At 38.6% G+C, this 14,980-nt stretch overlaps 2 protein-coding genes across 3 annotated transcripts; one reads left to right on the plus strand and one right to left on the minus strand.

The window, feature by feature from the left end:
- Nucleotides 1-2,034: 2,034 nt before the first annotated feature.
- Nucleotides 2,035-6,851, minus strand: LOC114525942 (protein DD3-3-like). Its single transcript, XM_028547401.1, has 10 exons — nucleotides 6,641-6,851; nucleotides 5,885-5,953; nucleotides 5,634-5,796; nucleotides 5,080-5,232; nucleotides 4,366-4,575; nucleotides 3,755-4,163; nucleotides 3,558-3,617; nucleotides 2,994-3,286; nucleotides 2,679-2,723; nucleotides 2,035-2,473 (listed from the first exon to the last, which is right to left on the minus strand). Exons 1-10 carry the CDS (start codon nucleotides 6,794-6,796, stop codon nucleotides 2,097-2,099), a joined length of 1,935 nt encoding a protein of 644 aa, XP_028403202.1. The 5' UTR covers nucleotides 6,797-6,851; the 3' UTR covers nucleotides 2,035-2,096.
- Nucleotides 6,852-8,516: 1,665 nt separating this feature from the next.
- LOC114525944 (protein DD3-3-like) lies at nucleotides 8,517-14,652 on the plus strand. Of its 2 annotated transcripts, none has more exons than XM_028547404.1 (10): nucleotides 8,517-8,807; nucleotides 9,212-9,280; nucleotides 9,650-9,824; nucleotides 10,331-10,435; nucleotides 10,722-10,934; nucleotides 11,279-11,660; nucleotides 12,387-12,452; nucleotides 12,847-13,151; nucleotides 13,440-13,484; nucleotides 13,747-14,652. In XM_028547404.1, the coding sequence occupies exons 1-10, from the start codon at nucleotides 8,631-8,633 to the stop codon at nucleotides 14,115-14,117; spliced, it is 1,908 nt and encodes a 635-aa protein (XP_028403205.1). In that variant the 5' UTR covers nucleotides 8,517-8,630; the 3' UTR covers nucleotides 14,118-14,652. The 2 variants fall into 2 exon arrangements, with proteins under 2 accessions (XP_028403205.1, XP_028403206.1); XM_028547405.1 differs by lacking the exon at nucleotides 8,517-8,807 and adding an exon at nucleotides 8,878-8,955.
- Nucleotides 14,653-14,980: the final 328 nt, after the last annotated feature.

The raw sequence follows: 14,980 nt of genomic DNA on the forward strand, positions 1-14,980 counted from the left end.
GAAAAATCCTCAAATCTTTATCTTTCTCGTGTAAACCCAATAAAGTCCTTATCATAAACGCATGTAAATAATCTTAAATGCCACAGTTTTTAACCTGCTGGTCTCATTGATCTCCCGTGAAACTTCTCTTCAATCAACTGTGCGTCTCTATTGCCTTATTTTGATCATATCAAAACTTTGAAAAACAATTTTAATGATAACGACAGAATTTGAATTTTTGATAAGTCATTCAGATGCTTCAAATGCCTCGCAGGCGATACTTGAACCTCCAAATCTGTTAATAATAGACCTTTTTTATCCTTTGTGAGCACCACAGTGCGAATATGATGTCTGAAAATCGTCATTTAATATAAACGAGCTTTAAAATGACACCATTTTGAGCAGTTAAAGATTGCTATATTTTGAATGGTGGGAAAAAATGACCACAAAAACATACGAAAAGAAAATGATTTAGGAAATCGGGTGTAAGTTATTGTAAGAACACTACATAATGAGCTTTTTCTTTCATACAGTTCAATAGACAAATATTGATTACCGCGCTATATTTTGAAGCTAATCTTGCATTTTTTGACATAGCATTGTGGCAAAGCTCAGCGGGAAACCTGGAGTTTGTTACACTTGTGTATAACCAGGACTAAACCATGCGTTCATGAATGTCATTAGATAAATTTAGAAAACACTCAAATTAAGGTTTAGGTACGCTTTTGTAGACACCGTCGCCTTTTAGATAACGATCACGATACTTGAAACAGATATTATAATAACATGATATTTTGAAACAGACATGCGACGATCGCCCCCGCATTTTTGACACAACCAACCCCCAGGGTCCCAGGTAGCCAGGGTAAGGCAACTTACACCTCCTCTGAAAGCCACTTGCCGTCAAGGTACTACCAGATTGCATTAAAACTCGAGTTTCAGCCTTAATACCAGCCGTCTACACTTGCGATTTTCTACCTTTGAGAAATGCAAACGAGTAAATAATTGTTACCAAGGTGCAAATAAGGGTACTTTCACTTCGCAGCTTTCGTAACTGCCCACTTGATCACAACCGACAAGAGTAGAACATTGCACCGGAAATTGAAGCGGAGATTGCAAGTGGAAAAGTCTTTCTTTATATAAAAACTATAATCTCGGTTGGAAATTTGTATGCATGTGCATAAGGCTAGTACGTCTATTGTGAGCCAAATGCTATCAAGCATTGTATCATAAACTGTAGAAGAGGGCAGAGGCGTCGTGTTGATAAGAATCGATTGTAAGATATATAAAAAAAAGCATTTGATTTCAATGTCTTTTCGAATATTTCGAATATTTCTCCCAGGTAACGAAACAAATAAATGTTTCTTCATCAGTACGAGTGGGCAAGATGGCGATGCCGAATACACGGAAAAAATATTGACAGATCGAAAAGCAGACATTTTGTGGTATAGAACTTCAGAAAATCTCGTACAGCTCATCTAAGAAGTTAAATAAATCCTTATCTTTGCAAAAACCGTTCAGAAAATCCTTTAAATCCCATTCAATCGATAACATTGAACAATATTAAAATTGATAGCAATTGAATTTGATGTTATCATTGACTCCCACAAACCTTTCTTGTTTCAATTCAATTTTGAATTTTCGGATCATGCTTCAATTTCATTGGAATTTTCCTCTGTTTAAATTCCTATATAGAAGAGGATGAAAACTGCTTGAGCGAGTTTAGAGCCTTTGGCACAGGCATAGTTGCATGTATAATTGTTTATCTTTATAAAAGAAATAGTGATTCATGCGAAAATATTGATTGGCCAACCAGCTGAGTTTATCTACGTCAACTTGTCAAACCTGTTTCCTACAACAATGAAATGAGCACCCCAAATAAAGTTGTAAATTTGAACTCGTTTTTTTGGGAATGAAAAGGTATGTTTTGCTCTCTATCAAAAAAAGTCCATCAAAAAAGCTCCCCAGTATAAAACAGTACGGTTCAAGCTCACAAAAACATCTAGGAAAAGGCGAATATGGACGTACAATATACCGTAACGCACAAATATCTGCAGGGAATAAATAAATCTTTAATGAACCATATTGCGTCTTAACTAACACAACATTTATGAACGTCATTTTTTCGCGGAGGTGACTGTAAGCCTGCCCTTTTGACTTCGATTGGTGAAGTTGTTGTTACGGGAACCCATGTAATAGTATGTTCCGGCTTTCGTGAAACGCAGCAGCATCCCAGAGTAGGACGGTGGATAGCAGTCCAGTTGAGCTAGTTGCTTTCTATTACATCCGCCCAGTTGATTGAGATTGGCGGGAACATTCGCCGCGTTTTTGAAGTGGCCCACCGTAGCCATGGCAACAGCAGCGTCAGCTGACGACATACCTTGAGTACCGTCCAGAGCATAAACAACTTGGGCATTTTCGAATAAACCGCCGCCATAATGCGGGAAGCTTTTGTCAGGCGATTGCATTGCGACCATGTTGCTACGGTCGGTTTCTGCATAACAAAAATTTCATGAAAACATTAACAAAAAAACGCTAAGTCTAATTAGAATATCAAAGCAATTCTAGATGTTCTTTTAAAGAAAAAAGCCATTTAAAAGACCTCTGGTTCGAATACGTGAAATGTTGGAAAAGGATGTTGTGTGATTATAATGTATGTGTGATGTTTCATGAAACGAGTATTGACAATATATACTTACGTGCGCGCCCTTCACCAGCATTGTTTTTTGGATTTCTGTTAGAACCTATAATATGACAATCTCAGAAGATTAAATATGTTTATAGGCCGAATATATTTCAGAAATTTTGAAAGCAAATTACTCAAACAAACCGGTTACAAAATCTTACGAGATGAGGAAAGGACAAGACAAAAGATACGACAAAATGAAAGTGGGATTAGAATTGAAATACAGTAATTCAGTAAAATTTCAGACAAAGATTACACTGCTCAAAAATGGAGCATTCTTTGCGATTGATTCTTTGTACAATAATATAAGCACACAGCTCGTAATTACCTGTCCATTGGACATGGAGATAATCATTCGTCGTAATCGACATCCGCTTCGGAGAGAAGTCGTATTCTACAGCGGGATAAACCTGGACAATATTCCCTCTCTTCCCTCGCACATTCAGATTCAGGATTCGCTTATCCTGGAACTCCGGCTTTCTTGGTATGATCTTAAAGACATGAGAGCGATCCTGGAATGTACGACCGAATTGAGCCGTGTTTATGGCCAGCTGAAGGGGAACCTTGTTGTTGTTTGGTTCACCGAAGAGTACTTCCGGGTCGTTCTGGATGACAGAGTCACTGAAAGTGAGATAAGATTGATTGTGAAAGGATGATTTGATTCAGAATGAAACGAAAGCTGGATAATTTTGCTGCCGTAACAGCATGTTTCGTCATCTGTGATCAGTGCCATTAAATGAACAGAAACCGAATGATATATCTTATGAGTAGTATCTTAAATAATATTTCTTCTCTCTTCTCCTGTCCAATAATGTGAAGTTATATTCTGTTCTTTCTCGGCGGCTGTTTATAACTCTAATTTTCCACCGGCAAAAAGGTGAACAATACTTACTCGTTGTTTGAACCAGAAAATGTATTTTTCACGTCGTAATCGCTTGTGGAGATATTGTACCTGAATTCAAATGGAAAATTGTTAAACACGTACTCAGCGTATTCAGTTGGCCAACAACGAAAATCAGTCCACGGACGTAAACACTATATGAGATTGAGAAAACGGACTTTGAGACAAACGTTCACAGCAAAACTGACCTTATTCTCAGTACACATTTCTGTTCGTCTCCTGAAGGGAAGCGGGGTATCTTCCAAGGATAGTTGAGAGCGACCACGCCCTCACCGTTACCCAGGTGATTGGAACGTGAGTACGGGGCTGGTCCACATTCTGGTTTGGGTAACGCGACCAAGCATTTCTTCCAATCCTCGGGATCAGCACCTTTGAACTGGTCCAATCTTTCAGAGCGATAGGGAATGGCCCATATGTGCTCTTCACCAGTACACTGCTCCTTGGTAAGCTCAGCCTCTTCAAGATAGCTGTGAAATGTCACCCATTTTCCCTTGTTTGCTTCGCAGGCAGCTTTTTTGTTGAATCGTGAGGCATGACGCCATTGGTTTGTCTTTTCATCGTAAGCCCTTTCTTTGTTGTAGAGTTCCACACACTCCTCTATATAAATGCGAAAACAATTGCGTTTAGCCAGGAAATTTTTTCTCATTGGAGATCACGAGTAAAGGCGTAATAATAACATTGCAGAACGTTCTATTGAAATTCAACTGAAAACAGTCATGATTCCAACAAGCTTTTGTGAACTGGAAGCCGGAGTGGAGTTTGTTCCAAAATGATGAGAAATTAGAGAAATTTGGAGTACCCTTAGGTTTGGTGTTGAAGCTCTGTGACTTGTAAAAGTCACAATCTGCTCCGTCTCCCAAGACTGCGATATCAATCCAGTCAGTCGGATGCCAGTAGGGATAATAATCTCTTTCCTCAGGACACTCGTAACCATGACGATTTCCATTAGCGTTTTGTCGCGTGTACTTTGCTGTGTTGCCTTTTAGGTTCTGATCAGCTGTGAACAGACCTGCGGATGATTGTGTTGAAAGAATCACAGTTCGTGAAATGTAGAAGTCAAAGCATGGAAGTGTCACTAGATAATATACTGTGATCCAGTGTTAATACACAAAACTAACTAACTTTATTCATTCTGGATAGCATCTATCAGTTCTAAACTGTTCTTCCTAGAGGTCCAGTAATGATCATCTCCTATTGATCCAGTGTTACTACAGGAGGAAACCTGAGAAAAACTAACTTTTTTCATTCTGGATAGCTCTATCAGTTCTAAACTGTTCTTCGTAGAGGTCCAGTAAGGATCATCTCCTATTGATCCAGTGTTACTACAGAAGGAAACCTGAACTAAACTAACTTTATTTATACTGGATAGTTCTATCAGTTCTAAACAATTCTTCCTAGCCCAGAAGTCTAGTAAGGTCATCTCCTATTGAACCAGTGTTACTACGGAAGGAAATTTAAACTAAACGGATTTACACTGAATATGTATCTCTATTGATTCTAAATTGATCCAAACCTTTGTTTCTTTCTCTCGTGTTGCACTTGTCATACCATTCCCACTGCTCGTTGTAAACTCTGTCAAGGCGAGAGCGCCTCCTTCTCTCCATAAGTTTTCTTCTAAAACTTCTGAAAGTGCGCTTTCTATAGGCTGGGGTAGACTCCGTTTTGCCTGGAATAAAGAGAGATGGCCAGTTTGTATTATTGATTGTAGAGCAACAATTAAACAATCATAATGAGGGTATTTAATGAAATATAAGAAAAACATGCTCTGAAAAACAGCATTTAATATGCGAGTCAAAAACGAAACAACGACTTTGAAATAAAATCAAAATAACGCGAAACATAACTCGCTTGATTCACAAGATTATGCTTTTCGGAGCATGTTTTATTCCTGTAAAAAAGAGTAGCTTGTATCATCGTCGTTTTATGAGGAAGCTTGGTCGTTTTCTGGCACACCAGTTTGTCAAAACATGCTCAGTATTGCACGAACTGGGAAACTGAAGTCAGCTCTGTCCATCTTGTATTTCAGTATTATTAAAGCCAGCTCTGTCTCATTTTGTATTTTCTTACCGTTCCTCATCTCCCTTTGTTTATCCTCCTGTCCAGAGGGGCGACACATGTATTGCAAGACGATGTTACAATTCAAGTCACCGTCGCCACAGCCATGCTGATTGGTCCATTCAAGATTCAGGATAGTTGGTGCATTAGCCGAGGTGCCGCTCATGAAATATTGCTGTGTGTGCATGGGGAGAGAGAAAACATGTTTTTAATCACGTTTATAAACATTTGAACAGCTGGCCTTCTCGTCCTGAACAACCTACCATATGATACCAATCAGTTGTCTTTTTTTCGCTCTTTTCACCAGCGTTGTAACCACCTTTAGCGTTGTTCTGGCGAAGAAAAATCTCCATCAATAAACAGAACAAGTGTGTTATGACATGCATCTTTTACTTAAAAAGTCAAGCATACAGAACTTAAAATGATTGGGTTAAAAAGAAAGTCGAACTTTTCAAACATGATAAGATGTAAGCCGATGGAAATAATGGTGCAAGATTTTTCTAACCATCTTAAAAACTATTCTATTTATTTTTGCACTATCAATTCAGTTTAATACAATTCAGAAAGCGATTGGGTTGATGGGTTGAGGACTCCATTAATATAGTTGATTACAAAATTGTTCTAAAACCGACCATACAAATTTATCTAAAAATAGACATGGGTTTGTATTCCCCTAGCTTGAATCTCCTAGGGGTGAAAATCCCGTAGAGCCATGCACAGGTCAAGGGGTGAAAATCCCCAGAACTGAAAGGTACTAATCTCCTGTAAGGTGTAATCCCTGGTAGGGCAGAAGCGGCGATAATCTCCGGGAAGTAAAAATTGGGTAAGGTTTAGCAAATGATGATATAGACACCATTACTATTGCAAATTATAGCATATTCAAGACAATATCAGTATTATCGGCTTTAGTTTTAAGTGAAAAACCCCAAAACGACGCTGACTTGTTTAAATTCAAACGACTAACTCGTGTTAAGACAGAACAGCACGGCAAGCAATATTTGAAAGTTTTTAACAAATACCTGAGAGTCGAACACTCTGTTCGCATTTTGACGATTGGCTCCTTCGCCTAACAATCTGTTGTTGGAACCCCGTGGCGTATGGAGATAAACATCGCCGCATACGTGCTGTGCAAAAACACACGGACTTAAAAAAGCCAAGAAAATAAGACTCTTCATGTCTTCAGAGATGACAACTGCACGATGATCAAATCAAGTTTGGTATCGAGAAAACTCTCGACGTTTAATATATCCACCCATCATCTCAATCACTTTGATTGCTTGTCGACAACCGTGTGATAATCTTAGGCTGACTGAAACAGCTGAATCACCTAAACTGCTTAAATCATTCATTTGCTTGATTAGACAAAAAAGTTAAATTAATAAACCAATCAATGTCATTCATAGATTATTTGATTGCCAGGCGCTGTAAAAATCCTCAAACAAGGTGCCGCGACTATTTTTTAGCGATTTCTATATCCTAGTAACATTTCTTAATTTGTTTCACGGTAGAGAACACCAGCACTTGGTCAATGGTCAATATTTCAGATAATCAGAAAATTAAACGGCTGTACACGATAGCAATTTCAGACCAAGATAAGTTCCGCTTTAAAGGTTTAATGCAAAACAAGAAGAATTGCATGCAACTCATTTCTAACTTTAACTGAACGAATTCAACTTAACCACTGGAACTAATCCGTATTAACTTGTCTATAAAGTTCAAGATATTCAAAGCAGATACAAGAGGTGTATTAATTCGATCCCTGTTTCGAATTCCTTGTTTCTGGGTCGACGTGAATGTCAAGGAGACAGATTTTGAGCGATAAATAATAAGTTTCCTGTGGATAAATTGCAATTAAAAGCTCTCAATAATCATTCTTTATTCCAAACACCTATTCCAAATATGTTGTCTGGAAATCGTTATTGATATAGACGAGGCTGAAAATACTACAAGTCTCAGATGAATAAAACTGCAATGTTTCGAGCGCTTGGAAAAAATTAACAGAAATACACGGTAAGAAATTGATTTGAGAATGGATTCCAAAATTCACGCACTCCCCCCTGTAAAATCATGCAGGTTATAGTATAAACATCGTATAAGCTATTGTACCATATACAATTAAATACACAAGTATTAGTTACGTAACTTTATCGTTGAGATAATCTTGCATTGTTTAGGTACAGCTTTGTCGTTCAGCTCAGCGGGTAACCTGGAACGCGAAGGCAGTTTGCTCGTTATGTACAACGATGCGTTTATGAATTTGATTAGATAAATTTAGAAAGCACTTAAAGTGGAGTTTAAGTACGCTTTGTGGACACTGTCGCCATTTAGATAACGATCACGATACTAGATCTTGGAACAGACATGCGACGTTCACCCACGCGCTTTTGACACAACCAACCCCCAGACGAACCCCACTCAAGATCTCAGGGTAAGGCGACATATCCTCCCCCAAAGCTCAATGCCGTTAGGGTAGCGACTGCGTTGCTATCTGATTTCAACGGCCACGTTTAATTATATTAAAGCTCACGATATCGTTCACATGTCAGCTTTAGTTTAATCCTATATGCATTGCAATAACGATCCTCAATTTACCGATTCGAAATTTGTTCTGCATCAGGCTTTTTTTACATCCATATTGAGCCAAGTTCTATCAAGCATCGCATGGTAAACTGTAAGAGTGGGCAGAAGCTTTGTTGATAATAATCGTGCTAAGCACGCCATTGTTTATGTGCCAACCATTGAAGTTTCAATGTCTCCGAAGCTTTTCAAATGAAGCTACTTTTGATGAATTGTCAGAATTCCAGCAGCGAGTATAACAAATAACAATCTCTCCTATAGAGTCATTGTATCACATACGTTTCAACTTTTGAAATCACTATTCATTTGCCACAATTGCTCAAAATATCAGCCATCTCTAGCCAGTTAGAAGAAAATTGTACAATTCCAAAATTTAAAAAGCAAATCTGTTCGCATCTATTCGGATCTTCGGCGGTCGTCGCATGCAAGTTAATGGCGAAGATTGCTGAGCAGAAACATGGCGGTTTATGCCTAGTCCTTTTCTCTCTGCAGTTTCTATTCTGGCTAGCGAAAGGCGATGTTTATATGCACAACCCAAGAGGTTCAAATAACCGATTAAACGAACAAAATAACAACAGAAACAACGCTAACAGACTCTTTGATTCACAGGTGAGTTTGCTGTTTGTACGACTGAATGGTTTGATTTGAAAGTGTTTGGGTAATCAATCTATCGAAAGGAAACGGTCGATCCTGACGACGTTTTTCAGTCTTTATCTTTGGAGATTGTGAAGAGAAATTCATATTTGCACTAAATAAGGTGAACGACAACAATAAGCGGCTTTGTGCATGGAAGTTTTACAATTTCAACGCCTATCATTTCAAAGTTGATATTTTCTTACATGTCGAACTGGGCAGATGAGGTTAAATTCTCAGCAAATCCTATAGAAGATCAAATCGACCCCGGCATAAAACGTGTTTGCGGTAGCACTATAGACTGAGTTTTGTTGCCAAGTATAGATCTTTCAACCGTGAATCAGGCTTGGCTATAGTTCTATAACTTTGTTTTTTTACAGAATAACAACAGAGGTGGTTACAATGTTGGAAATAAATACCAAAGTGACCGTAACACTCAATACGAAATGGTATGTCCTTAATGGCAATAAGTCGGTTAAATTATGTCTCAAAATCGGGGAAACTTTGCGAAGTTAGTATTAATTTGGGCAATTTGTACTCAATTCTAACTCAAAAAAAGACTTGTAGGCTTGGTTTCACCTAAATTTCTAACACACAGAGCTAAGGTATTAATTACTTCACCAAATCGACGCATGTTAGACTCATCCGAGAGTTTTTTTGGCCACAAATAATAACGAAAAATTAGCTCAGATAGCGATTTACATGCGTTGCCATGCAGTTCTTGCCTGTTTACAATTTCACGACCAAACAACAAGCAGTTATTTCAGAACCCGTAGTTTAAGCGTGTGTGAGAATTTGCCACCTTTTTCTCTCTACAGAAATACTTCATGAGTGGACAGAAAGGGCAGTCGAGCAACAACGAAGGGAAATCATATCTGACCGTGGAATGGACAAATCAACACGGCTGTGGTGATAACGATCTCAACTGTAACATCGTTTTGCAATACAAGTGTCAGCCACAAAATACGCCATCAGCTTTTAAACTAAGAAATGGTAAGAAATAAGATTTAAAATCTTCTTATAATAGACGGTTCGTGGTATATAGATTAAATTTTGGTGTGATAATAGAAATTTAGGAGATATACTGCTTTATACAACTATATTTAAATACTGGGGGGGGGGCTAGCCTGCTCATCTTAAGTTTACCCCCTCTAATTCGGTTGGCGAACACGCTACGGACCGAATATAAAAACGTTCTTGATTAAAAATGATTAAAATTTGTTGACCCTGCCAACCAAAATAAAAATGTAGCCCATACAGTATATGCACACAGTCTATGCGTTCGGTTTGCCTCACAGATAATAAACACAACGAAAATACATGAAAGTGAAGCTCTTTTTTTAATGAATAATCAAAAATTTTCTTCTGTTAAGGACAATTATAAAAATTAGCAAAAAGCTAAATATTCACAGCAGCAAGGCCTACGAGTGTTAGTTCATAACACAGGTGTATTGGGACCATTGGCATGAGTTAAATTTCATTCTGTGTGTTTTTACAAGGTTATAACACGCAGACGCAGTCAGAAAATGGCGCCAGCTACCACCTTGGGTTGCATGAGCGTCTCGAATGGTACAAAGAATGTAAAACAAGGCAACGCAACAAAGGTGAGTATAGCACAGCTGTTAAAATACGTACTTGCACTATGAAATAGTGCAAACGATTTCGGCACGGGCTTTGGGACGTCCTCCATGTCATGGATATGTGCTATACACCTTTGAAGTGTATTAAAAACCAAAGCACGTGTATTTCCGCATCAACATTCTCTCTTCCAACGTTGAAAATGAATAGAAGAAGGTTTCGAACACCAATCTAGGTTAGATAACCTCATCTTGTACCGACTAATGTGAATAGAGTGATTTGGAACATTCTCCGGTGTACTTTATCGTATAGGGTTGTTTCTCGCGGATCAAAACCCACGTGGAGACACGAGTATTTACACACGACAAAATCCGGGTGGTACTCGAAGAGGCTACGAATGCCCCGAAGAACGGGATTACTATCCGTACTGGCACCCGACTCCTTGGAAGGATGAGGCTATTTATGTGAAAAGACAAGAAGACTGCAGTTTTTACGAAAGGGAAAGCTTCAACGAAAGGCTACGAGGTATGCTCAGTCGCGAAATTTTATGGACGGAGGGTGCAAGGAGAAAAACTCGAACCCCCCAAATTTTTGTGACCCTCCCCCCCCCGGCAGAAAAATCAAATAATCTGAACTTGTTCAACGTTCATTGCCACAAACTAAAAAGAATTGAAATTCCAGCACATAGGGGAAAATGATAAGATAGAAATTGATCAAATTTGTGTAAATTTGGGAAGAAAATAAAATCCCAGAACCGTTCGACCGTATTCGTTTTTAGATTAAAAAAAACTGAGAATGTTTCTTCCAAATTATTGTTACGAGTATGAATTTCAATTTTCACGCACTTACAGCATCGATCTGCCTTTAAGGAAAATGTACAGGAAAGCCGCATTCCAGGATAAAATACGATGAACACAACAACGCGTTTGCTTGTAGCCAAGGCGGTGGAAAGTGGTTAGAGTACAGTAATTTTTTGGAAATATTGCCGAATATTAACACGGAAGGAGAATGCAAATCTTATGACCGTGGCAACCCAAATATTCGTACTCGATGGGCAATTCCTTACTTTCCGGGCGATATAAAACATAAAGTGATGTGTTTAGTCCTTCCACCCAAAGTCAAATGCTCAGTCGCACCTACCTCACGACCGAATCACCTTGGCAATGGGGAAAACGTCATTGCCATGAGACACCAGTGGATTTTGCCGTATTTTCCAAGTGGCGAGACTCAAAGATGTGTCTTCCGCTTAAGGTTTGCACCTAATGATTTCAAAATAGCGACAGTCGGCGCTCTGCCAGACTAATAGTACTGCGATGGTCGACTGGCGTTGAGGAAGGTTGACAGATACTGAGTAAAATGTTATCAAGCGCAAAGTACTAGACTAGCCAGGGTAGTATTAGCAGCAACAGTCAGCACTCAGTCAGACTAGCAGTACTGCAATGATCAACTGACATTGAGGAGGGTTAAAAGTGAAACACTGAATAAAACATTGCAAAGCAGTAAGTACTAGACTAGCCAGGCTAGTATTAGTAGCAGCAGTCAGCACTCAGTCAGACTAGCAGTACTGCAATGATCAACTGACATTGAGGAGGAATGAAAGTGAAACACTGAATAAAACATTGCAAAGCAGTAAGTACTAGACTAGTCAGGCTAGTATTAGTAGCAACAGTCAACAATCAGTCAGACTAGCAGTACTGGAATGATCAACTGACATTGAGGAAGGTTGAGAGTGAAACACTGAATAAAACATTGCAAAGCAGTAAGTACTAGACTAGTCAGGCTAGTATTAGTAGCAACAGTCAGCAATCAGTCAGACTAGCAATGATCAACTGACATTGAGGCCGGAAGGTTGAAAGTGAAACACTGAATAGAACATTATAAAGCAGTAAGTCAGTGCCAGACCAGCCAAGTAAAGACTCAGTCAGCCTAGATACTGAATTGAACACTTGAGAACTCGGAATATTTTAATCGCTCCAGGTATAATATTTCCACTGACGATTACAACGTTTCGACCACATTCGCCGAAAGAAATGAACGCAAAGGGTAAGTCCTGTCCGTTGTAAAGCGCATGGCTTGACCCTTATTGTAGTTTACCAGAAATCCCAGCTGTGAAACATCGCCATATTCGTCCAAAGGAGTAAAACGTTATGAGCACTGCACACTGCAGAGAGCACCATCTCATTTTATTAAAAGTATCGTCCTGATTCCACGGGACGAAAAATTATGCATTTCGCTGGGAAAAAATGTCTGTAAGGATCAGGCCTTAATGTTCAAATTTGGCCTTAAAAATCATTCCTTAAGGACCCAATGAGCTTTTCAGTCGTAGAGGCCGAAGTTTTTCACCGTAAGAAGACAAATTTTATTGATTATGATTATGGGTAACATCAATTATGTCGGGTTATAAACACTGATAAAGAATGACTGTCTTTATTTTTAGTGGTTCGAACATAATAATCAATCAATCCCCGATCACCAACAATCCCATAGAGCAATTTGGTCAAAGTAGAATCGATCTTCAACTGGCGGTCAATACGGCACAATTCGGCCGAACATTCCAAGATCGTTCGCACACCTTCTTGCTGCAAGCACGACCCACGGGCCTGGACGACAAAATCATACATAACATTAATGTGCGAGGAAAACGCGGTAATATCGTGCAGGTTTACCCAGGAGTCGAATACGACTTTGTCCCGAAACGTGCGAGAGTTAAATCTGACCATTTGGTGCACTTTCAGTGGACGGGTAAGATTGATATATGTTTTAAAAGTATATTCACTGTTTCGCATCAGGGCCCAGGATTTACCATCGGAAAGTGGGAGGAGACCCACTTAAAACTTTGATTGGAATGAGTGGTTTGATAAGCAGTTTTTGGATGGACTGTCCTTATATCATTCGGCACAATGCCACTCAATCATTGCCAAGTGCCTTTTTTATTGACATGGAGGGGGGGAGGTCAGACTTGTAGGAATGGGGAAGAGGAACTACAATATAATCTCACACATCACAATGTAATCTTTTGACTTCAAACAGGTGCGAACACAAACCCAAATGGCAATGATGGTCAGGGAAGGGCAGGTGAGTGACAAAGCGAAATATAATAAATGGATTATTTACACCAACTTATTTGATCGAATCAAGGAGGAATTAATTCATTAAACCCAACACCAAAGTTTCAAACGCCATATTAAAAAAATCGTAAAATAACTAAAATTGCGAAGTTTAGCTGTCTTGCAAACGTTTACAAAATCTTGTGCACTTTTTTGCCATTTTCACATCCTTTGGCTCTATAAAAAATTTGCTGAGAATTTGCACTGATCTCCTTATATTTCAAATCCAGGCACAGATCGTCACAACATCGTCCAGATGGCGTCGACGGATATTAGCTATCCATCGACCGAATTAGGTAGCATGATTCAGAATGCAAAAATTGTTCATAAGGTGGATCCCGAATCGACAACAACAACAAGCAAGGACCTCGCAGTGTTGCTTGCGACCGCCGGTCGCTTCAAGACAGAGAGTGTAATGTCTGTTTTCAATTTTCAACGAAACCACAAAACTAAGCTTAAAGCTTATGCGGAACTTGATTATTACCCGCCATCTTTTAGTGCTCCTCTCCTTCAACTTAGCAGAGGAACATACTATTTCATGTGCACCCGAAATAATAATTTTTCAAACCGTAGCCAGAAAGCTCGTCTCATCGTGGCTTGAAATAGCTCCAAGAGGATGTATTGAAATTCACTTGACTTATAAAATTTAATCTTGCACGCGATGTAGTGAATACCTAAATACGTTTTTCAAAGACCGGCATATAGCCATATTTGTTCTTTAGTCTCTCACAAACCAACGCGTTCATTTAATCGTAATTGTCGTAAACAAGCCATCTTTACCAATGCGAAATAGTCCAATTCTAAATCTCTCTTTATTCTTTGTATTTAAATTGTCATTTTTAACTGCAAACACATATAGAAATATTTCAATGCATTAACCACCTTGACATGTCCACGACAATTACGAATCAATGAAAACCGGCCGTCAGTAAGAACATATTTCTGCACAAATAAACGCAATGTAATAACAATAAAACTTTAGGTAAATTTGGTCTGTATGGTCGAAATTTATATCAAGTTTAGTACTACAAGTTAACTTAACAATATACTTTTTGATAATGTTCACTGTAATGTTGTGTATAGTAGCATTGAGACTATATTTACGCGTAATCTTGCAATGGTTGAAATATATTCGTACAAGCAAAAATTGATTGTCGGCTGTTTAATTTTCGACTCAGTCGTGATTCGCGAAAGCGCCGCGACAAAGGAAGGGAGGCAGATATATTTTTTGCAGCTAGGGACGTCAGGAGCGGGGTAAAAAAGTCTGGCTATTCAATTCAATTCAATTCAGTTCAATTCAATTTTTAAAACTCAATTCAATTTAATTCAACTCAATTCAGTTCAATTCCATTCAATTGAATTTAATTTTCAATTCAAATCAATTCAATTTAATTTTCAATTCAATTCGATGGATTGCATTGCAATTCTTTGATAAATCTGCTTTACATTTAGAGATAGGGCTAG

The sequence above is a fragment of the Dendronephthya gigantea genome, unplaced genomic scaffold (genome assembly GCF_004324835.1).
Source record: "Dendronephthya gigantea isolate DGI-Jeju-01 unplaced genomic scaffold, DenGig_1.0 000036F, whole genome shotgun sequence".
Lineage (NCBI taxonomy): Eukaryota > Metazoa > Cnidaria > Anthozoa > Malacalcyonacea > Nephtheidae > Dendronephthya > Dendronephthya gigantea.